This window comes from Nyctibius grandis, chromosome 18, assembly GCF_013368605.1.
Source record: "Nyctibius grandis isolate bNycGra1 chromosome 18, bNycGra1.pri, whole genome shotgun sequence".
NCBI classification, from domain to species: Eukaryota; Metazoa; Chordata; class Aves; order Nyctibiiformes; family Nyctibiidae; genus Nyctibius; species Nyctibius grandis.
Genome location: NC_090675.1, coordinates 1,124,977 through 1,147,436, shown reverse-complemented (window position 1 = coordinate 1,147,436; position 22,460 = coordinate 1,124,977). Strand labels below are relative to the sequence as shown.

The following is a 22,460-nucleotide window of genomic DNA, read 5'->3' as shown; positions in this document are numbered from 1 at the left end:
TTTTCCCCGACTTGTACACCCAAAATCTAAAACTATGAACACAAGACACCTTTACACAGATACACACTTGGTGCAGCATTATGTGCGTGACATAAGGACAGGGTGCGAGTTCTTTTATGGTTTTACTGTATGGTTACAGTGAACAAAGACTGGGAAAAAAACATGGTAGAAAACAAAATACTAGAAGATTAAATTTATTCCTCTTAATCCAAAGAACACCATCAGATATGTCTCATATATCCAAAGATCAAAGATTGGGAACTTGAGAGGAAATACAACTAACAAGAATAGGGATGGAATGATGAAGTTATTTACATATCTCAGATACATTTAATCATGCAAAGCAGAATGAAAAGGCTGAAGGGATTGGTACTAATAAAAAAGCAAAAGTGAAAACATAAGTCTGTAGTAACCATCAGTCTAAGTAATGATAGCAAAAATCCCTTATTTTATATAGGCCTACTGAAAGCAATAGGGGTGCATTTATATAGCAATCTCTCAATAATGCAATATTGCTAAATTTGCAAAACTCCAAAGCAATATATTTTCATTAAGTTATGAACCTATGGAAAACAAAATAATGACTTATTTTTATAAAAACTTCGTGGTAAACCCATATAAACTCTGTATCACATCTTCATTGTAATTGCACCTACAGAACCTTTTTTTGAGAGCTAAAAAAATTCAACTGTTTTAGGAATTCTACAGGATGGATTATTGTCCAGCTGCATATCTAACACTGTCTAGTCATCTGCACGTGATGGTTTCTTTTACAGTTTAAGTTTTAGAAAATACTTATTGTAATTTGGTTTTGTCGTGACAGGATTTCTATCTGACGTGGATTTGGTAATGGTTTCACTACTCCAAGATCAATCTAACATTAAATTTTCTTCTTCGGACACTCTGGAAAGGGACCAACAAGACCTCATGAAGACACAAGGGGATTCGGTATCCCCAGTTCAGCAAACTGTGAGTAAGACAGCCCAGTTCTGTTCTCTTCCTTCAGAGGCACAGGTTCAGATACAATATTCAGCAACTGCTCTACTAAATCTCAGCACACTTAACTCCTCGCAAAGTAAGCACTGGAAGTTTTATTCTTGAGTTGAAACCTGAGTTACTCTTCTGAGCTAATCTTAAACTCCATGCTAAATTTCCTATTTGATTACTTAAAAATCCTACTCCTTTAAAAACAAAACAGGCAATCCATCTAGCTACTAATCCAGTAAAAATCCTGCATTTAAAGTAATCCTTCTCCCATTTCTAAAGTAAATAAATAAAAAAGCAGACAGACAGAGAGACACCAGAACCTTTTTGTCTGCTCCCTGTCGGTAGAGGATACCTTCAAGCACTTCAGAATTCCTTGGAATAAAATTTTCTCTCTCCTGTTGCCTGTATAGTCACATTCACCTTTCATAACAAAAGCACAACTGATAATAGTATTTTTCATCAAACAACAGCAAAATAACTAATGTTATACTTTTATTATGAAAATTTCAAGTGAAGAATTGATAGCACTACCATTCATATAGCTTTATATAACTAAATATAGAGATTATTTTTTTTTTAAATTCTTATTTAACAAAAGATGTCATAAACACATGTATTAGGACTACAGAGGAGAGCAAGAAAGTAAGAATTAAGAAGTTATAAACTGAGCAAGTTTGCGGTCATGTGAGAAGCCAAAAGTGTCATGAGGTCAGATGTGCTTTCTGCAGGAACCCATGACAGAACAAAACATTAATAGCTTTGACACACAGACCCATGTGCAGATGAATGAAGAAGTTGTGCCATGTTCCACTCTGCAGAAAGCACTGGCTTTTACACTAACTTCTCTTTAGGACTTCTTGAAGTCTGGTTCTTCCATGAAGGCATATATTCCTTCACCTGTTCTCCTAAAACACTGTAAGACCAACTTGGATTTAGAGGGGGAAGGAGGAGAGGGACCACTTGATGATCTGGTCTGACTTTTTGTGTAACACAGAACATTACATTTTCCCCTTCCCTGAACACAATAACCTGCTCTTGACTTAAGCATGTCTTCTCAAAAGGCATCTAAGTTGTTACTCATCCTTGATGTCAGGGAAAATATGCATAATTTCTAAGCTGAACGTGTTCAGCTTCAGGTTCCAGACACTAGCTCTTGTTAAGCCTTTCTCTTCTAGATTAAAGAGCGCTTTAGCAGCTGTTATTTTCTTTTTGCCAAAGTGCAAAAGGGAAGGGAGGAGATGAGACAGGAAGAAGGTTAAAATGTCTGCCTAGAGCCTACCTGTCTCACAGAATGAGTGTGGCTACGTTAATGAAAGGAAGTGATGTAACTAGCAACATATCTGGCAGCTTGTAACACCATCAGAGAATGAGATCAAGCTTATTTGACTAAACTTGTATATGACAAGACTTGCACTTGTCATATTCCTGTCATTTAATCTTTCATCACTTGATCATACACCATCTTCTCCCTGAAATCATCAGACCAACTAGTCAATCGTTACCTAAGACGTCCTGTTTTTCCAAGATAGTTGCACAAATTAGAATTACTTCAGTCTTCTCAATGCTTTTATTCATTTACTTTTGAACAGTTTTGGATACTAAGTAACCAGAAAACCCTTTAGATGTTTTAGGGCTTCTCTGCGTGAAGGTGGCTAGAAGTAGTAATTTCATATTTGTCATCAATAATATATTTTTAATGTACATTTCTGTAAATAATGAAAATAATAAAATATTTGCTCATACTAATCCTAAATAAATGCCGATAATTCGTTGCAGGATAATCCCAGTTATAATTGCCAACCGTATGAGTCAGATGGCAGGACAGAAAGGAGGAGTTCAGAGTCTTCTCACAGCCCCAGCCCTGCTTCTCCAGCCCAGGATCAACTTCATGGGAGATACCCTACAAGCCAAGGAATTCACTGTGGCAAGAACAAATTTAAAGCATCTTTCAGTACTGAAAAATTCAGACGGTACAGTTACGAGGAAAGTACTGTAGGAAATTATGACAGGTTTCTCAAGAGCAGCAGAAACCCCTTTCACCCTTACAAGAGGCAGATCAGTGAAGATGTCTTCCAGGAAGGACATCAAGCCCTCCCACCTGAAGGTTCACCCTTCAAAAATGCTAGAAGCATCAATGGTTTTGAGGGTCTACCAGGAGCTACAGGTCCTGACGAGTCAGAGTCATTTCCTACACACATTCCAAACATCTCCACAGAACAACCATGGTGTAACAGCCTCCAATACAGCACCACAGGTCAAGATCACGGTTCACAAGGCATGGTCAGTATTTTTGCTTTTCTTTTTTCTATTTTTTTCCTGTTTTCAATGGCAAAACTATACTTTTGGCATTATTTTCTTATCTATGTGACTACATGGACATTTAGTCTCTTGTCAAGTTGCAGGCTAGAGCTCAGGATAGACATTCATATTTATTAGTCTAAAAGTTCTCTATTTTATGGCCTTTCCCTCCTGGAAAAAAGTCCTCAAAGGTGCGCAAGGACAAATGATTTTCCAGGAGACACAAATCCTAAATATCCAAATTGTTCCTGACAACAGGTTTTATATCAGTAGTTGTCATCAACTAGTATTTTCAAGGGACAAAAGCTTACAAAACAGTATTTTTCAAGCATAAGGACACGTGTATCAGATTTGTTACAACACCTCAGCTGACCTGCATTTTTCTGGACACAAATAAAAGAGAAACTCGAAGACATCAGTACTATCTAAAATTAAATGAAAGATCTGTTTTTGGTATATGCAGTGTAAAGGTACCTGGGCTAATTCACATACTGGATAGAGGTGACTGGCTATTTAGGGCAGCACAGAGATCCCTGAAAAGCAAGGTAAATTACCCTCCAGTATCTCCACAAGGTATCTCTGCTGTGATCCAAAGTGTAAAGCATCTCTTCATAATCCAGTGCAGACAAAAACAACGTCTGCATCTGCCAGGAGAGGGCCCTAAACAGCGGTTCTAAATTGTGCAAAGAATTCGAGGGTTACCAAAAGAAAGAGAGGTTAAAAAAAAAATCTTAATTGGATTAAGATAATTTACCAGGGAATGGAGGGATTTTGTCAGGGTACACACCCAGAGATTGAAGCCATTCTGGTTAAGGAGGAAATGGATATAAATCTCTTATTTCTTGGATAAATGCTCATCTAGGTCAGATAAGTTTCACGCAAAACCCATAAGCCGTTGATGAAAAAAATTCCCATTTTCTTCCCAAATCCCTGGGCTGCAAGATGTGGAGAATGTAAAGTTAGCGCTGCAGGAGCCCTTTACCAAGTACACGTGACCACTCAGGAAAAGACTGGCTACTTATTAATGTCTCCACTGGTTCAGTCAGCACACAACTTCAAAGCTCTCAGCTTACACGCTGCTGGCAAGGTGACATTTCTGACAAACTTCACCTTTTGGTCACCAAAATAGCACGGACATTTATTAATCCTGGATGTGGCGTTTGCTTGGTGCCAGGATATCAAATCAAGTTTAATGCGTACCCCTACACTGATCCATACCATAAAAGATGGTCATTATGGCCTTGCTTTAAAACAGAAGGGTAAACACTACTAGTTCCATGAAATAATAAGATGTCTAAGACATCAGCTCTCAGAAGAGAATTGCTGGCCATGGATGTTAAAAGGGGGAAGGAACCTGAAGTCAGTCACCAGACAGACTTTAGCCCTTAACAGAATCAAGCCCTATGTGGGATCCAGGACAGGCAGCTGGGCAGACCCGTGAGAAATCAAGACTTGATCAACTTCTCTATGTTTATTTCCACAGTTGCAGAAATAAATCACATTCTTACTACATTTCCTATAGCTTGATCAAATTCAGCAGTCAGCCTTGTCTGATTCTTCTCTGCCACCTCCTTCCTGTGCATTATACACCTCGTCCTCTACCTAATGACAAAACTCCAACGTCAGCTTGAGGTAGTAAGAGTTTGCAAGATAAAATCAAGGAGTATGAAAAAGAGACAGAGACACATGTGCACACTCAGGAATGAAAGCTGGAGTATGCAGTTTGTGTAGGTAGGGGAAAAAGATAAACAGAAACTGACATTTTGTGAATTACTCTTCGCACAGAATTTGGACTGGGATTTCCTTTTTTAAAGTAGTACTTACATAAATGTAGGAAACAATGTACACTAGAATACAAAATAAATTCTATGTAACACTTACTGTAACAGGATCAAGTCCAAAAAAGTAGTAAGTATCATGAAAGACAAATCAGAACAGTAACCAACAGAATTATTCTATTTTAAATTGAGGTGTTTTCTCTAACAATTCTTTCTTTAAATATTTCCTAGCAGGATACAGACATCAAGCTTAGGACATCCCCCCTGGAAGGGCAGCCTGGTTTGTATTGCTATCAGCCTCAAGTGCAGCAGATGTATTGCCCCTCACATCCTTTCCATCAGGTCAGTACAATATGTAGACCAAAATCCCCTGTATTTCTAGCACTATAATGGTTTAGTAGTTACGGTAATAATACAAAAAGACAGATGAAACAATACTTGCTAAATTTATGTTTGCAGGGCCATGTTTGTATACATACGTTTTGTTTATGACAATGAGATCTCAAAAGAACCACATCTAAATGCGTTTTTAAATGGTCATCCTGGAAAAAAAGAAAAAACCTTGTAAAAATGAAATCTTGGTACTGCTTATTTATATTTTCACCATTATGCTGAAGAAAATTGGCTTTGAAACCAGATAAATTATTAACATAACTGTTGGCACTTCAGGATCCCAGGAGATTAACTGCGTTTTAACTTCAGCATAAAAAATTAAATATATGTGACTGTATACTTAAAATTCAGATCAAACATAAAAAAACACTTTTAAAGCAAAAATTAACAGCAAGATGATGCTCGCTTTCCTTGTGCTTGATGGCACACACATCTCTTTTGCAATCTTTGACTGTTACATCATTCCCAGAGAAAGATTATTCAGCTGAAGCATAATTGACAATAATGCTGATGATGCATGAGAATGCACGATATTAAGGTTGTTCTTCCGTAATGTGACTATATTATTAATACTAAAAATACACAGGAGTAACTGACACCTTGTTTTTCTTGCGTGTGTTTCGCTGTCATTTGAACACAAGTCAGTTCATATTTTCAAAGCAGGTGTACACACTGTATCTTTGTAAAATCATACATATACACCTTAATCTTACATGCGATCCTAGCACATATTTATAGAGGTTAGCGAGTGTGGGCTACTGAGCTTTGAAAACTTGGCATACAGGGAGGGTATGTATTATAGAAAGTAATTTTCATAACTCTGAAATGTCTTTAAATAATTTCCTTTAGATATAAATGGTGATGCTGTTCCATGTATTGAATTTTTCCTCTTTTATGCTCAGTTATCTGCAATGTACAAATTTTCAGTAAGATGTTCAAAGATATAAAAATATGCTTGAAACACCTTACTTAAAACAAAAAAACTCCATCACTTATTTAAGGCGAAATTAAGGCAATGAGGATTTTTCAGATATATAGGCAAAAATCCATATACAAAAATAGCACAACTACCAAAACTCCCAACCATTAGAAATGAATTAAATTAAAGTTACGGGAAATTCATATATATATAAAATATTTGAACATAAAAGCTCACACCTGAGTTATGACTCCTTTGATCCCAGTGACTGATGACTGATATTGTGGAACCAACTGTCTCATCTCATTCAACTTGCTCAAGTACAAAAAATGTGACTAACAGAGAAGTGATTTAGAACTGTGCAAAGAAAACAAAAATCAGGTTACTGTAGGATATTTCACTGGTATTGTTAATTCATACGCTGCTACTAGTCTGAGTCACTGACATAGTAATCATACCATTCGTCACCAGGATTTAGTCCCTAATGAGGAAAAAGGTTATTTTTGCCAGGATTTTCTTTATGAGGAAACTTAAGTAACTTCTGAAAACAGATGCTGAATGACCATAAAGAACAAGAATAGACATACGAAGGAATTTTATGATCGTTGATAAAATGAAATCATCTGTCACAGATGACTTTTTAGGAATTTCATTTGTTAGAGTTTTGTAAAACATCACTAAGGATGAATGAAAGTATTCTATATGGTGTAGTGGTTTTTTATATTTTTAAGTGTGTATATCTTATAAATCCCTCACCTGTCTACTGCACTTAAAGATGTCTCATTATTACAGTACGTAACCGCTCAGATATAAAGTAAGGACTAACTGTATCAACCACTTGGAGAGCTTCAGGGTCTTCTACAGCCTTTTTGAATTTCTAGTGTCTGGGACAGTTAAAATGATCAACAGGCTGGTGTGGCAAGGCAGCTCAATAAGCACCCTCAAGTACCAACACTTGCATGACGTAAACTTCTAAAATCAGGTTCCTATTCCTGTCATCTTTCTCTTCCTGCTCCCTCCGTTGTGGCTGGCCCCTGCCCACTAACTGGACTTTGTATTTAAATCAGCTTAGGAGCGCAGGGGCACAGAGGTTCTTCTCTAACTAGGCGTTGCACAGGGACAGACCAATTTGCTTAGGGCATCCAGGTACTCCTGAAGTTCAAACAGTTTCAATATCAAGGGCTTTTTGTATCTACTGTCCTCAGTGGGTAACCTTGGGAAGCTGGGGAAGGGTATAGATGCTAAATAGGTGTGAGAAGGCATAGATAACAGAAAGAAGCAGTTCTATACTGAGTCACAAAATATGGCTAGAGAATAATCTCCCTCCTGGCTTTTTCTTTGACTTATCACTCTGCTGTTCCACTAGCCAGAATTTATTGATTTTTTTTCTGTAATGTGGCAAAAATCTTTTAAATTCTTATCAATACCATCATAATTAATTTACTTGTTTTTTCTTGTTATCCAAAAACTCAACAGAAGTGATAAAAGGTCATAATAAAATTAAAACAGAATGGAAAAAAAAAAAGTAATATTACACTACCATCCTAACTTACAAATTAATTGATTTTATTACTGTTATTTTAGAAGAAAAGGGTCCCAGATGAAGGATTAACTTGCCACAAAGGTTCTGCTGCAAATATAAACTTGTTCCCTAGTGGGACTGCAGTACAGACATTGTGGATGTGCCACAGCACCATACATCTCACACACAGTACAGATGTCAGCTTTGTGTGTTGCTTTAGCAGAAACTCCAGTTAGATTGTTAATTCATTTGAATATTTAATTTCTTTACTCGTTCTGAAGCAGGCTGCCTTCCCCTGTTACTGCTGATTTGATACCAGTACTATTACTATACATTGGCATTAACCACATTCAAAAAACCTACAAAATTAAAGCTGAAAGGAGCTGCTAGGCAAGAAAGAACAAGCACTAAGTGGAAAGTCTTCCATCCACCTGCAGGCTGGCACTGTGACAGATCTCTTACATGCAGCAGGTTTCTGTTAGACTTTTCAATATTTGTGCTTCTTAGTGTTCCTATAGTAAAAGCATGGCAACATGTTCTACTACTCAGAGGAAAAAAAAACAATAGGTATAAGAAGCCAAAGTCATAACAGGTGGAATTGCTGTCCGCGTGCCATGATCAGATACTAGGAAATGAAAGAACATGTGATACAAGACTGAGGAGAAGTGGAGTAAGATCTTTTGCATGGAGCAGCTCCAGTATGAACACTTTACATTTCAAATTTGAATGGAGCAGAGCAATTTAAATCACTAGGAAGTTACACTTAAGAGAACGGGCCCTCTAGCCTGAAGTGAAGGATGTTCAAACTACGCCTCACTTTTCATTAGAAGGATGAGAGAGATGAACTCCTTCATTAATTTTGTCCAAATGATAAAATGGCCTCACCTTCCCCTTTGCTGGACACAACACAAATGATGACTCATAAGCAAAATTACTTCTTGTTGACCTGAAAGAAATAGCAGACACTTACTGAAGTCACCTACCCACCCACCATAAAACCCGGACACCTTTCATGCCAGTTGCGCGACTGTAAAACCAGCTCAAGCCTGTCATACCAGGCCATTCCCCAGCCTCTGCTCCCTCAAAAGGGAGTAATGAAACCAATAAAACAGGAATAATCCTTAAAATGCCCAGTTCTTGCCTTTGGTGATGACATTACAGCCAGTCCCATCTTAGTATCCCCTCCTTTCAAAGAGCCACTGAAACCAATAAAATCAAAATTATCGTATGAATTGCCCAGTTTTCTACTCTGGTGAAAAATCTGCACGCAAGGCAACAAAGCCAGCAGCACAGACCTGCACATGGAAATGAGTTCACAGCTGCTCTGGAGACTGCAGTTTTGCCCAGTATTTAGTTTAACAAGGCAGGACATGATTAATTATGTACATCTCATTTCTTTCACCCTGCTTACTGTAGCAAACAAATTAGTGTATTCGCTATGTTTTTCCACATTCCATTTAAGGCAGTTCACTGTTAGAAAGATAAAAGCAGCAGGCAAAAACCCAAGCAACAACAATAAAATTACTGAGAAACTGAAGTAAATTATTCAGAATCCAGAATAAATACATAAACTATGAACATTTTGCAAGCACATGATAACCTCTCACAGGCATTTTAAGGGGACAAAGACCAAGAGCAACAGAAGCTACTGGTTCAAAAATAGGAATGACAGTAAGAAACTAAGGACACATATAAACTAATTACCCAAGGAAATTTTCCCAACAAGTCTCAAAAGCTACATAATAATCTTTCAGAGGAGCCATAAAAACCTCATGACACAGGACTTCTAGAGGTAAGCAGCAAAACACTAGAACAGGGCTCAGCAACCTTTGAGTACTAGGGAAGGCATGCAGGTAGATTTTTTTAATAGCATATGACATGACTCCTAGTTTTGGCCATGCCCTACCCCTGGCATCTGGAAAGATTCATCTGTAAGAGGCAGAAATTCCTCTCACACTGAGCTCCAAGTTCAGCGGGCGCCTTTGCCTCACAGAGAGCCAGCTGATGGTATCTTACCTTACAGGGTAGTGTTTCTTTGTTCTTGAAAGTTGCTTGCCAGCAGGTTTAAACTGTAATTTGGAGAAGAAAAATATGTCACCAGCTGCTGTGTTAAAAAATTGAGAGCAAACCTGCAGAAACTCTGATGCAATCAAGACTATCTGTATTATCTCCCCACTTTCACCTATTTTCTTGCATTGGCACATTTTTATCATGGTGATTGCGTGATAGGTCAGCCATTTCTTTAGTATGTGTCGAGAGCTGGACAGGCTTAGAGACCTCTTGAAGACACAGCTTAGCATTTCAGTCTCAGGTAGCATTCTGCTGCTTGTTCCTAGGGATGGGGTGAGGATGAGCATAAATGCTATCTGATTTTAGGTGTCCTGGCTATTCTTTTTAGGTTTCTGATATAGAAAATGAAAAAAAAAAAAAAAAAAAAAAAGGAGTTGCTTGAGGTGGTGGTGAACAGCACTTAAACTCCTGGCCTCTTGGAGAAGCCTGTTTCTTGTCGTTGACCATGAGGGAACCTTCGTAGCTTCAGCACGAGTCAGGCAATACGAAAACCACCTATGAGAAATGTCTCGTATGCCACGCTCCTGATCCATGGAATGACATACACTTTAGTGAATGTATTATTCTATAATAATATAAAGATATAATATCTATATCTAATCTATACATCCCTCTCCACCTAAAAACAGCACACACAACCCAACAAGGCTCAGTCAACACTTTCTTATTTCTTCCTATATTTTTAGTGGTTTTACTTAACAGGCTTATTTTTCTGTGGTGCACGTTGCTTGATGTACTTTATTCTGGGGGGTTTATTTATTTATATAAATAAAATTATACCATTAACTTATTTGTCTGCATAGTGAAATGTTCAGGGGGAGGCTGAGCAGGCTAAGGTACTTCAACTGGAAGAGGGATGGTTGAAGGGAGATATGCTTTAGGTCTATAAAATTATGAATTATCTAGAAGTGATTAATAGGGTACAATTACTCCCATTTTTCACAAGGACTCAGTAGCATAACAGGCAATAATAGAAAAAAGTACTTATTTTTACTTCAATTTGGTACACACTGCAACAGGATCTATTAGCAGCCAACATAGGAGCAAGTTCCTCTTGATACGTGCTGCTTCTACTTCTGAAGCATTAACTAGTGATATTAATGTTTTCCAATAACATGCTAGAAAGACTTTAGGTCTGACTTGGCATAACGGCTGTTAAATGTAGGCAGAGGACAATATCCTCAGAACTAAATAGTTTAATACTGTTATTAAGAAAGAAATATTTTTGAGAGCTTGTTGCTAAGCCAAGTAACATCTCTTTTATTGTATCATCAGTATCCCTCAGGAGGCAGCTACCCTGTGACTTACATTACTTCGTCACACTACCCTTACCAAAGAATTGCTCCTCAAAGCAGTCAAGAATCCCAGCAGCCTCTATTTCCCAAACCCATCTACTCCTACAGGTAATAAAATATTTTTTCAAGTCCTAATGTTACAGGAAATAGACTGTTTACCCATGGCCTATTTGCAGCATAATTTGCAATAACATGCGTACTCTTCTTTGTCGTGTTCCCAGTGTGCTCTGTTCTGTTTGTATGAATCACAACATGTTCCAGACTCTGGGGCCAAGGCAGAGGGAAAGGAAATGTTGTAAAGCATGTGAACAGTCTTGATCACCCCCACAAAAGCTAGATGTTTCTCTAATACAAAATCTTAGGTGTTGCAAATTTCATCAGCACAAGAGACTGATCACTCTTAGTTGTCTTTTCCAGGACCTGTATCAAAACTAATCTTTTTCTCCAGTTACTAGGGCAAGGGAATGCCTAGAAAACATATCAGATATGCCAGTCACTGCACAGGTTTAGCCCCCATATGGCAGTCTAACAAAGTAGATCATACAATGAAATTTTAATTATACCTTCTGTCACTGTCAGTTTGATATTCTCTTTGTGGCCTTTATCAGTTTAAGCATTCAAACACAACCTGAAATAAATACACATTAGCAGGATTTGAAGGCTGTGGTCTTGATTCCACTTTCTATTACTTTATTTTAAACCCCGGTTGGACTTTCTATATGAGCTTTGACAAGTACCTCTAGGAAATTACGCAGTGTGAGGAGATTGCTTATAAACAACTGAGTGGAAACTTTAAGCATCACCTGTATTCCTGCTATGACAGTGAAAGCCAGAGTAGTTACACACACTGTGGAAAAGTCTTTTTTTTCTGCTTCTGAGGAGTCAAGCAGTACAGGCTAAAATACTTTTCTTTCTCTCCCTAAAGCATCCTGATCTTCATGGCACTCAAAAACAGCAAGACAGGGAGTTTGCCAGTCAGTGAGATTTACAATTTCATGACGGAACACTTTCCTTACTTTAAGGTGAGTTCCACAGGGAGGGGGGAAATCTCTTGCTAAGCTTACCTGGCAGCAGAGGGAATAAGGGAGGGGATTTAGTCTATGAAAAGGGATAACTTTTTAGTAGATTAATATCAAATCAGTTATATACTAGATACCTTCGTGATCACAAGTAGGTCACAAGTGGCCATTCCTCACTAACAACTCATAAAAAGGATAAATATTTATAAAAACACGTCCATTCCTTCCTCTCAGATCTCAAATACAGGCAGAACTGGTCTCGTGGCTTCCTCTGCCATCAATAGTACCTCCAGACTCATGGGGAAGCAGAGGTTCAAGGTTACCTTGCTCTGTTCTGGAGCTGGAATATCCGTCTTAGGCAACCATTGCTTGTATGCACTGTACAAAGAAAAGTATATGTGATAAATGGTACTAAGCTCATAATTACACAGTAATGCTGGTGAAGGTAAGGGTGGATAATTTGCAGCAGATACTATTGAAATTTAAATCCATGCTATAAGAGAATGGTTTCTTGCACTTGGGATGCATAGTCAGCACATGATCCAAGAGCAGAAGGATTACAGTTAAGATTTTTAAAAGAGCTGTAATAGAATTATCGACTGCTGCTCAACACAGAGCTTTATTATTGCTGATTCTTCAAAAACATCTCACTAAAAGTCCAGGTCAGGTGACCTGCAAGTGTTAGCAAGGCCCAAAAATGAAAATAAAGCACAGAATCACAGAATCCATCAGGTTGGAAGAGACCTCTGGGATCATCAAGTCCAACCATTGCCCTGACACCACCATGGCAACTAGACCAGGGCACTAAGTGCCATGTCCAGTCTTCTCTTAAACCCCTCCAGAGATGGTGACTCCACCACCTCCCTGGGCAGCCCCTTCCAATGGCTAATGACCCTTGCTGAGAAGAAATGCTTCCTAATGTCCAACCTGAACCTCCCCTGGCGAAGCTTGAGGCTGTGTCCTCTTGTCCTATCGCTGGTTGCCTGGGAGAAGAGGCCGACTCCCACTCCACTACAACCATTAATTTTATGAATCGATTGTGTTGTAAGACAACGAAGAATTAATTTCAGTCTACAACTACCTCAAGGGAGGTAATCAAAGAATACACATTATCATGAAGGAAGAACTGTTAGGATCCATTACCCTTCTGTATTCCCAGAATTCCAGATTTCCTCCAAAAGGAATCACTAGCCACTCTGTTATTTCTTACAAGCAAGAGAAGGGAGAAAAAAGAATAAAAGAATATAAAAGAAATAAAAGAAACCTACCATCATAATTCAAGGAGTATCCCATCACAATATGACTGGACATAATCCACTGAAACAAACCCGAAGCACTCTTTGTTAAGTCACAGGGATGCAACTGATTTTTAGGGCAAACACGTGAAATTAAGTAATGACAGTAATCTAAACAGGGAAAGGAAGAAGGGTAGAATGGCACATGAAAATAACAGAGTAGCTTTAAATTTTTTTTCATTTTCAAAACAAGGATAAATGTCAAGATTTGTATTTTGTCCCTAACAGAATATTAACTCTATTTTCCATGCGTTTACCAGCAGTTAAAAAAAATATTAATAATCCAAAGGAAAATAGTTTGAGGATTGTGAAAAAGGTCCTGGGCCACAACATCTTGAAATGGATATTTTGCAGAACTATGCTTCTTAGCATAGTGCACAAATCATGTCATCTACAGCAAAGTAATGCATTCGTATCTGATCACCATTTTCTAGAAAAATATCATCAGTTTCAAGAAGAGAGGTGGGGATATTAAAAATAAGTTTTACAGACGTGTCCACGTTTATTCATCAGACCAAACTGAAATTAATTTTCCGTTGTCTTCCAACACAATCAATTCATAAAATGAATCAGCAGCTTGCAAACCAAATGCTGCTGCTGCCAACATGCACGAAATTCCTCAGGCACAAGACTGTGGCTCTGCCAGGTGTCACCTTCCTGGTCCTCAAGTTAAAGTTATTCTGACACAGCAGAAACGCTAGGGAGATACAGATGCTTTCCTCAATTATATATTGTGTGTAAATGTGTATTGTATATATTGTGGTATTCTGTGTGTAAATGTGTACGGATCAGTGTGTGTTCATATGTCTGTGTGTGCATACATATAGATGTGTGTATACATATGCTCATCCGTACAGCAGGTATATTTCTACCACAGCTTTAAAATAACTGGTTTATACCTAAACTTTTCCCTTTGTACTTATTAAAACTTGCCTGTTTCACAAGGAGTAGGGTTTGGTGGTGGTTTTGGTTTTTTTGTTTTGGGGTTTGTTTTTTTGGGGGGGTTTGTTTGTTTTGGTTTTTTTGAGATCCTCGTGTCTTTTTCTTAATTCATTTAAAAATTGATGAGAATGAGGTTAGTGCTGTCATATGTATTACAGGAATAGAATGGTGCAGGGGGTACTACTGGAACATTCACTATTTTGTGACAGCTTTATTTTTGCATTTTACTTACAAATACAGTCAAATGATTTAATAGTTCCATCTCAAACATCCTTAAAATAAGCACAGGAGAATAAGGAAGGAAATATTATGCTTACGGGCACTAAGCCCTGTCTACTTCTGCTCTTTACAGCAGCCCACAGAATTACCAATATACGGCAAAAGCTAATATCCTCTATCTTTCCTTTCTTGGAGAGTCTGCAGCAAGATAAAGTAATATGAAAATCACCACAGAACATTTTGTTGTTGTTACCAGAACTCACTAAACAGCAGGATACAACAGGGGGAGGGGAAGCAATTTAAGTTGGACAGAAACAGAGTACAAGTGTACACAGAATCTTGCTGGGAGACATTAGATGATACAAGCCTAGTCAAATTAACTTGTATTCGCTGCCACAGCAAATTTAGTTTCTATGATGCAACAATCTCATTTCTAGTTGAAACAGAGCAATCCAACACCTACGTCCTAAAAAAAACATCTACGCAGCTAAAGTTGAATTACTCTTTGATGTACCTCTCCCTTCTCTTGAGACCTAGATTTAAAGAGAAAGGGTTTTGCAAGATCACTGAACTCTTTAAACTTCAAGAGGCAGTCAGGATCAATGGGTCTGTACAATAATATTTTTTGCTTGTCATCCTTTTTTTTTTTTCTTTGTAGTGATTAGTGAGCCTAACAGAAAGCTTTAATCTTGTTAATTGGAGTTATTGCCAGTGGTCCAAGAGGTTAGAAAGGTCTGTGGTCTGGTGGAACATACAGCAGCATTCTCCTGCAGTGCCCAACTCCACACAGCTCCATCCACACTAGGCTGAATGCAGCAACGGCAAAAACGAGCCACAGCAAGGAGCTTCCAGCTATACAAGAGCAACTTCAGTAGCCAGAGCTCAGTTCATTAACAGACAATGAAATGTTAACTCAAAAATCTGGTGGCAGAGTTGTAACGTGAACACACTGCCAGAGCATTCCTTCAGGGCCTAGCTAGGTAAATGACTATTTTTTTGCTGTTCAGCAATACCAAGTTTAATGCAAGAACCTGTTCAACTCTTGGCAGCGGTCTCCAGAATAAATCCGTGTAGTTTTTGCTCTTATGTTTCTAAAACTATCTCATAGTTTACACCCCCACACATTCTGAAAACCTCCGAGAAGCACACGCCACTCCCATCTCCCCTGGTGCTTAGCAGAAACGCTAATTATCCTGTCTAGATACAGACAGAGGTATATGTAGGCTCATGTGCAGGGCAAGAGACATGAATATTCTTTCAGGTCAGCTCATTCAGTAGCTAAATACACATCTTACCTAGGAGGAACACTTTTGTTTACTTTTGGAACTGCCAGAAAGCAACTTGAATATCATCTGCAAGGAAGAAAAACTGATTCATCAGTATCCATTTGGTATTACCCTACGGCAGAAAGAGTTTTAAAGGGGTTTTTTGGATTGTTTTATTGTGTTTTGTTTTGTTTTTTTTTAAATAATAGAAATGCACTTTGTCTCACCTGTGGCACTGGCTAATAGAATAGTGAAATGCTGACATCAGGTGGGCCAAAAGGGTAGAAACTGTGCTGCTACAAAGGCAAAATAGTTTCTTTTTAGCAAAGAAGATGTATCTAACTTCCACAACTATGTCACTTTCTTAATGAAAAAAGCAAGTATTAAATATGACTCTCAAATTCTTCAGTTAGGCTATTAATGCCTAAACCCACAAGACAGTCCTTCATGGGCTAGGGAAGAACAGATTTCACTTTCCTAATAAAAGTAGAATTTCTGTCAAAGTATGTTCAAAAATTCATGGTGTAGCATGTGAAAGCAAAAATGGACAAAAGTCCATCTATAAAAGATAGTCTTAGAGGAAACCTGTCACACTAGGCAACAATTAGAGAAACTATCAAAAACTGGCTTTCTATGAGAGAAGGATCCCTATCAATAAAGCGTAAGAATGGAAAGAAAACTTAATGCGCATAAAAGGGAAATTTCAATTTTTAACCTCTTTAAAAGACTATGGAAAATCATATTTATTTCTTGTGCTCTGTTCAATAATTGTCTGTGGTTGATATAAACAATTATGATGACAAATATTTTGCATCCATTAATATGAATCAATAGTGGCACGTAGACAACTTCACCCACCTTTCAGAGAGTTGTTTAATTTCTTTTAATTCTTATGACACACAGATGAGGATTTTTTGGAAACAAGAAAAGAAAAAGCATCCAAAATTGATTTTAAAAAAAAAAAGAAAAAGGCCTCATATACACTAGTACTGAAGATCATTCTTTGTAATCTGATGAGCTCTAAAGTCTCTCTCTCTTGAGATTTCTCCTCTCTGCAAATGCAGACCTTTTGGGAAGAATATCATTTGACTGACACAGGTAAAGCTACAATTTTTTTTTAACTGGTCTTACAATGACAGGGGAAGTCTAGCTGGACTAGCAGTTTTATCTGTTACAATGAAGTTGGGTTTCTCAGGTTGATTCCTTCCATTATGTAGCAAGTCATTTTTCCTGCTTCCTCTTATTTTTATGAGATTATAGTGCAGTGGCAATGAGGTAAGAGTTCTACTGAGATATGCAACAAATAGCATCGGACAGTATCTAGCAAAAGAAAAGCAAGTGACACATCAAGGATTTACCATAGGAATCTTGTGATACGAACACACATACTAACTTACAAAGCCTTAATGTGATGGGCAGTATCTTCTGGCTGCATGACTAAGTAGGCAGAAATGAGTGAAATCAAATAAACAAACACCAGAAAAACTTACATGCAATAAAAGGATACAGCGCCATTTCTTCAACATCGATATTTCAGACTAGCAAGCATGCAGGCATTTCCCATCAGAATCTGAGCATGACCGTTTTGCTGGGTATTTCCCTCTTCATCCCTTATAGGGATATTCAGAGTTCTTTTACAAGCAATCAGGAAAAAAAAATGTAAAAATTAAATTGTATGAACAGAGGGTTTGCACTTGGTTTTCTTTCTTTCCATTCTTGCAGTTGAATGCAAAACGGTCCTCAGGGAAAGGAGGGAATTTTGTTCCCCTCATTGATCAGAAACAGCCTAAATAAAAACAGAGAAATCATTTTAATGACGCTTATATGCATCGTTCAGTTTAAAGAACCTTCCAGCTTCCACTACTGAGTTAAAAATAAATGCAAAGCAAAAAGATGCAGTGATCAGATGTAGGAACCTGTATCTCATCTGTAGGGCTTGTGATTAAACCATTTGGTTATATAATTGGCTACCATACAAAGTTACATCTACAGTAGCATGCTAAAACTCCTTTGAAGTCCACGTGGACACTGAATTTGAGTCCAAGTAGCACGTAGTCCTTCAAGTAAGTGTTTGAAATTTTTCTAGGTGTTCCAAAATAAAGATTAAGAAGATACATTCTAGAACTGCGAACTAACAGGAAATCTAATTCTTTACACACTTAATTCTTGTGATTTGCAAATTCATTCTTAAAAATCCAGCAGCCCCTCTGACAAGGCCAACCTTCTTCCTTAGAAGATCAGTTGCTATTTTATCTGATTCCTCTCTTCCCACACAATGTGACTGTAACATTTTTGTGGCTTCCTTCTAACATACAAGTTTCATACTGTAGAAAGTATAATCTAAACAGCACTTCTTATAATCTCACCGGTCAAAACAGAGAAATATATTTGTATTTTTTTCCCCTTGATGTTCCATTCTTAAATTAGATTTGTTTTTCCAGACAGCTCCAGACGGTTGGAAGAATTCTGTGCGCCACAACTTATCTTTGAACAAATGTTTTGAGAAAGTTGAAAACAAGTCAGGCAATTCTTCTCGGAAAGGCTGTTTGTGGGCTCTGAATCCAGCCAAAATTGATAAGATGCAGGAGGAGCTTCAGAAATGGAAGAGGAAAGACCCAGTTGCTGTAAGGAAGAGTATGGCAAAGCCAGGTCAGTAATATGTTAGTGTATTAGTTCTCAAATAGTGGTGCCCAGAACTTTTCTTTGCAATAGGCACCAAGCTGTGTAAGAGAATTTATACATGGTTCAGGAAAGCATTTAAGAATTTTTCCTGGTTATGAAGTGGTTGGTAAAACAATTAAGACAAATAAAAAAGCAGAATTAAATAAGACCTGGTTTTGCAGGAATGCTTCCAAATAGGCACAAAGAAGCTTCACCAAGAAAACATTCTCTCTTGACATCTCACTATAAGATAAAAACAATGCTGAAGTAAGTACTATAGAATAAAATCTGAAATTAACTGATAAACTTCCAACCTTTAAACACAAAAATGCAATTTATTACCTGCTCACTTGGCAATGATAATTTAGAAAAACATTTCAGGTTTTTGGTGTTCTTATCATATACGGGCTAGCACTTTTGTTTGCCATTCCCTGAGGAACACGAACATTCTAGCTGCAAGCTATGAATATTAAGGCTCTGTTAGGAATAAGTAAGTCATGGACTTTTTTCTTGTTTTGTAGAAGAACTTGACACACTGATAGGCGACAAAAGTGAGAAGCTGAGATCGTCAATCGTGTCCTGCAGCCCGACTGGTGCTGCAAGTGCATCCCTCTCCAGGCAGATGGCAGCCCAGCCCCATTCCTTATGCGAGCCCTCTCTGTCCTCCGGTGTACCCCAGCCCTTGCACAGTATCCACGCATCAGGAGCCCTACACGTCAAGAACCCGTTACCAAATTTGCTCGGGGGGCAGCAGAGCGCGTGCTACACATCACCACAGGGTTTTCCTCAAATGTCAAGTACATTAATGCAACAGTCACCCGACCCCCAGAGCCTGTTTCCCTCTGGGGAGGCTCAAAGTGAACTCAGAACTCAGCCCAGCATCACCCAGGATTCTCCCCTGCCGGCTCAGACCCCCCCGATCTGTGGGGTGAAGATGCTGACAGAGCACTCCACAGCCAGGACAATGCAGGACACGCTCATGCAGGAAGGAGATCTCAGCAATGACATCGATGCTCTTAATCCATCCCTGACCGACTTTGATCTCCAAGGTAGGTATCTGAGGTATTTCTATTTTGTAGAGTCACGCTTACTACATCACACGCCAACCCTACGTAAATACTTCTTTTTCTCCTCCATTTTCAAAGGTATCCTGCATTAACGTACACACATGCTAGCAGAATGAAGATGGGATTTTTATCCTTCTTTTTGAACTACTTGTCCTTGCCGCTGCTACAAAGATCAGCTTACTAGGCTACGTTATTTTGCACAACATGGAATTTTGCATTATATCTTTAGAAAGTTTCCCAAGAAAGCTACAGATTTACATCCAGAGTTAAAAAAAAAAAAACCCACCTGCTTACTGTTGACCACAACTGCTGATAATAAATACTTCAATACAGTATTCAGAATGTATTTTTTAAATTTAGACATATTTTCCACCGAAAACTACTCAAGCTCAATTATTTGGTGCATATCAAGAGAATTGTCATGTGAGCAGCACAGAGAAATAATTTTGATTGAATTAACACGTTAACATTTTTCTTTACCAATATTTACTCAAACCCCTTCCACAGCTCTGCTCAAAAGAATGCTATTTACTCCTTCACAAGGCATTCATATGATCTGGGCCCTGAACAATTATTTTTTCTGAGGTGTGTTCTTAAATACTTAGTCAAGTAATGCTGACAGTAAAGTTTTTTATATGAAATAATTGAATCACCTTGAATGGACAGGATTTTGAACACTAGGAACATAGCTTTGCATGCGAAAAGAAGAAAAAAAACACCACCAAGTTTACACGTGTGTATGTATATATCTCTCTATATATGTATAAATAGAAAATAAAACTGTGGGTTCCAAAGGATAAAGCTCTTGCTGCACCAAATAACGTGCAGGAATTGCCTTCCTGCACAGGCAAAAAGCGGTACACAAAGCAACCTAAAAGACCAAGAAAAAAAACACAGTCTTAATAATCTACATGACTCAGCAAATGCAATCACCATTGTACCATCAGAAATATTCCGCAACCCTGCCATGCCCAGATTGCTTTACTAAGATTAACAACACAGTTTTTTGAATCCTCAGCTTCTTCCTCTTTCAGGCAGCCAGATCTCACATTCTATTCATTTCTCTTAACCTCTTTCCATTTTATTCAGTTAATTTGGAGCATGTTCATTTGTACTGCGAGTATTCTGTATGCTTCACCAATACGGTACGATTCCAACTTCCCTCTGTCCTTGCCCTTTACCTTAAATTATTTAACCTTATCTAAGCTTTCTACTTACTTTTTTTCTAAAACTATCAAATCTCAAATTAGAGGTCCCAGAACTTAAGACAAGGCCTGCACACTTGGAGTAAAATCATTATACACACACATACATTAAAAAAGAGAAGTTAAAAAAAAACACCTAAGAAACCCAAAAATCAAACTTCTTCTAGCAAAAAGGCTAAGTATTACCCCATTTGATAGTCTGTAAGGGTGGGTATAGCTTTGGAGCAACAGTCTCCCTGTTGAAGGAGGAGGAAGGGGCAACTTGTTGAAGGGGCAACTGCCCCTCTTGAAGAAATCTTCGATGATTAATACAAAAATTACAACCCCCCTGCAGTAACTAACTTAGTGCTTTCACTGTGATATGCACATTCAACAGAAGGATGAGAAACTTTTTGGTACATGTTAGAAAAAAGTAACATTTCAGATCTTTTGATTTGTCAGGTCAATCACACATCCAGTAATTTAGTTTGCAAATCAGAGAACGCTACACCATAAGAATACAAGAAGGCCAGTTGTGAAGTAATATTATTTGCAGATTCATCCCATAAAGTGCCATTAGCTCTTCCATATCTTATAAAGATAACCAAGGTAATTTCCCCTTTCAAATTTAGTGGTTTTTTCAAATAGAAGTTATGCTTCATAAGGATACATTTGCAACAGAATCTTGTCAATTATCAAGTGAAGTAATTTTCTTAAATTAATGCTGCTTTCACCACGATTTAAATTTATTACAGAGGCAGACAAATAATATCTAAACAATCTTTCTCCTTTCTCAATCACAAGAGACTCAAGAGTAGCTACACATACAGCATACACAACTGTATCATTACTGACTTCTCCCGTAAAAGAAAGTTGCAAAAAACCATATATACAGAAAGTTGAATCAATCCATTTTGGTTTGTTACAGGAAATCTTTGGGAGGAGCTGAAAGACGACAGCCTAGCTGTGGATCCCCTGGTTCTCATTTCATCATCCCCAACGCCTTCCCAGTGTTTCCCATCTCACTGCCAGATGGAGAACAGCAGCAACGTCAACATCCAAAACGGAACTCCACACAGCAACCTGCCCGACCTACAGCTCACTACTCTTTACTCTGCTGTTATGGAATTGGATACAGTGTCTCCTGCCTACCTAAGTAATTCTGGATCCAAACCTATAGCACTAATGTGAACCACGCACCAACCGAATTATTATTATTTCATCTAAGTACAGTCCTAACCATCACACACACTTACCCATCTGATTTATGTCAGCTGAAACTGTGTCCATCGGAATAACAATAATCTTTTTCCAGAACTCGCCCACAGGATATGTAGCTTCACTATGATAACTTTCTACAGACAGGTACTACAAAAAATTTTAAAAACTATTTAAAGATAATATCGTTAACAGCTGAACTGGCCAAGATCATTTTATCAAGCCACTCATCTTCTGCATCTTCCACAAACAAGTGACTATAAGAGGAAAAACAAATTCTTGACTTTTTCTTTTTTTTTTTTTTTTTTTTGAAATGAAAGCTGCTTGC

General features: G+C 38.0%; 1 protein-coding gene across 1 annotated transcript; it reads left to right on the top strand.

Annotated features, from left to right (window-relative positions):
• Positions 1-849: 849 nt before the first annotated feature.
• Positions 850-22,105, top strand: FOXN1 (forkhead box N1). The gene is made up of 8 exons (XM_068415849.1): positions 850-969; positions 2,764-3,267; positions 5,295-5,405; positions 11,243-11,370; positions 12,188-12,284; positions 18,444-18,651; positions 19,185-19,712; positions 21,843-22,105. The coding sequence occupies exons 1-8, from the start codon at positions 850-852 to the stop codon at positions 22,103-22,105; spliced, it is 1,959 nt and encodes a 652-aa protein (XP_068271950.1).
• The last annotated feature ends 355 nt before the right edge of the window (positions 22,106-22,460 follow it).

Coding starts and splice junctions, on each gene's coding strand:
- FOXN1 (XM_068415849.1), top strand. CDS start 850: ATGGTTTCACTACTCCAAGATCAATCTAACATTAAATTTTCTTCTTCG. Junction 5,406..11,242: donor CCTCACATCCTTTCCATCAG/GTCAGTACAATA, acceptor TTGTATCATCAG/TATCCCTCAGGAGGCAGCTA. Junction 11,371..12,187: donor AAACCCATCTACTCCTACAG/GTAATAAAATAT, acceptor CTCTCCCTAAAG/CATCCTGATCTTCATGGCAC.